We start from the raw sequence: 2,429 nt of genomic DNA, 5'->3' as shown, positions 1-2,429 counted from the left end.
TAATATCAGTTTCAATATAATTTGGTACTTTTTTATTTAGTTTTAGCAAAAATTTGTATTTTAAAAACGTTTTTACACTTTTAACTGCAAAATAAAACAATTTTTAGCCTAATTTGGTAAATTTTCTGCTTGTTTTCAACAAAACTATGAGAAATCATTGCATTTCTAGCTGAAAAATATGTTAAAACACTCAAGAAAAACAAACATTATGTAAACTTATTTTTTTTGCTTTATTTTAGAGAAATCTTTCAAAAAACTAGAAGTTTTATTTAAAAAACTTGCTTGAAAGTTCGAAAAGGGCAAAAATGACACAATTTTTGACTAGTTTCGATTTTTTAACGTTTATAGGTGACTCTTTGGTTCAAAAACGAACTAAATCGAGCTGAAATGATATCAATTTTAATATTTTTCAGACAGTCTTAGCAAAAAAAGTTTGCAAAACAACTGCATTTCCAGCTGATTCAATTTAGCGATTTTTCGACTTGTTTTTTTAACGAAATAATTGAGTTTCTCACTGAAAAACGTGCAAAATACAAATTTCTAGCTCAATAATTGAAATTTGTTACTTTTACGGTTGTGCAATAAAAAAATGTTCCTGAAATACCGCAATTACAGCAGTTTTTTTAATTTCCTTAAAAAACACCAAACACTGGAATTCTGACAATAGTGGTCACTAGACACATGAAAATCACCAGTGTTGGCAACACTGTCTTCAACCGTCCTTTTTCCCCTTTTAGTCGAATCAAACAACGAAGTAGTTTAACAATCAGCTATTACAGGGTTTATTTCAGTATTAAATAAAGGGATTGTGATATTTATGCTCAGTTGTGGTAAAATATTTTATTGTATAAATAAATGTGATACAAGTTATTAGTGTTTTTTTTAATCCTCAACCGCTTGACTAAACCTTTCCTGACGATACAAATACTCTTTAGCAACATTATAAACCTTAAACATTTTTCGACTCACAAACAGTGAGGTATGTCGAGGGCCCCAATTCAGTGACGATTCACAAACCCTCAAATTGTGGCCAAAGACACTAACAAGAATGTAGAAAAAAGCATACAAGGAGACAAAAACAACAATAAACCACATAAGACTTAACCTAAAAATACCAAAAGTGTGAAAATTGAGACTCGTGGTGAAAAAATCATGCACATTGTAGGCTAAAACAATCCCGAGAAAAATGGGATTAAGGACATAGAGGGTGTTCCAAAACACCGACGATCTTATTCCCAACATAAAATGGACATCGTCTCTAAATTTAGTAATTCCGTAAAAATACACAACTCCAATTAGTTGTAAAGTGTTGAGGAAAGGCACACAAAAGTCATTTAAAACACTTTCGATGGTTTTAAACACGAAATAACCGATTCTTGTTGAGAGGAAAATAGCACCGAGGTAGATTAGGAGACAAAATGTTAAAACACAAACTGTGTGTCTTTTTCTTGCTCCTGGTAGCGAATTATACACCACTTCGGCGTTCAAACACATCATCACGATCAAACTTCGGAGACCTGAAAATAATATATTAAAGTATAACTATTTTTTATAGTTTAGGGAATTTTGGTGACACTTAGTTGGCAACAATTCAACTCAAACTCACATTTGTCATTGTGCGTGGTTTGGAAATCAAGTTCGCCACCGAAAATTCGAGTAATTGGTGGTTTATTGTTACCAACACTAAAAACAAAAAATGCCCTAAACTGTGTTTTATACTATTTTTCCTATTGAAATTGTCACCAACATTGAAAACAAAAAATACACTAGGCTGTTAACGCACCCAAATCAAAAACGTGCTCAAATATTTGAAAAAGTAAAAAATAACACAATTTTTAGCTTAATTTGGTCCATTTTCGGCTTGTGATTGCAAAATCATTATGTTTCTAACTAAGTGTGTTAAAATACTAGAAAAATACAAAAATTATATAATTGTAGTGATTTTTTGCGTTATTTATTTTATATAGAAATCTTGCGAAAAAACCTGAGATTTCATTTGAAAAATATGCTTGAAAGTTTAAATAAAGTGAAAATAACATTATTTTCTGACCAAATTTTGTGTTTTCTTTGCTTGTTTTTGACCAATTTTTATTCAAAAATAAGTTAAATCGAGTGAAACAATGAAATTTTCATAAATTTTGTTTTTTTTTGTAATTTTTAAGCGTTTTTTGAGAAGATTTTTCAAAATAAATGAGTCTTTGGTTCAAAAACGAACTAAATCGAGCTGAAATAATATCAATTTAGATCTATTTTGCTAGTTTTAACAAAAAAAAGATTTCGGGTTAAAAACTTTCGAAAAATACAAAAATAATACAATTTTCGACWTACTTTGGAATTTTTTGGACTGTTTTAGAGAAATATTGCAAAAAATATGAAATTATTATTATTATTGTATTAAAATTTTATTTGAAAAACATGCTTTCAATTTT

The 2,429-nt window shown here is 29.0% G+C and overlaps 1 protein-coding gene across 1 annotated transcript in view; it reads right to left on the bottom strand.

The window, feature by feature from the left end:
• Positions 1-1,363: 1,363 nt before the first annotated feature.
• LOC123004148 (sodium-dependent dopamine transporter-like) overlaps positions 1,364-2,429 on the bottom strand; it is a 4,681-nt gene continuing 3,615 nt past the window's right edge. Inside the window, exons 3-4 of the mRNA XM_044397265.1 lie at positions 1,607-1,683; positions 1,364-1,517 (exon numbers count right to left, since the gene is read on the bottom strand). Coding sequence (XP_044253200.1) covers positions 1,503-1,517; positions 1,607-1,683 — 92 coding nt within the window. The 3' untranslated portion in view covers positions 1,364-1,502. The remainder of the gene's footprint in view (positions 1,518-1,606; positions 1,684-2,429) is intronic.

Source organism: Tribolium madens, unplaced genomic scaffold (assembly GCF_015345945.1).
Source record: "Tribolium madens isolate multiple individuals breed KSU strain unplaced genomic scaffold, Tmad_KSU_1.1 Scaffold_1;HRSCAF=32;Tcas5.2_LG8, whole genome shotgun sequence".
Classification (NCBI taxonomy): Eukaryota; Metazoa; Arthropoda; class Insecta; order Coleoptera; family Tenebrionidae; genus Tribolium; species Tribolium madens.
Note: the sequence above shows the minus strand (reverse complement) of the source record. Positions and strands in the feature narration are given on the sequence as shown.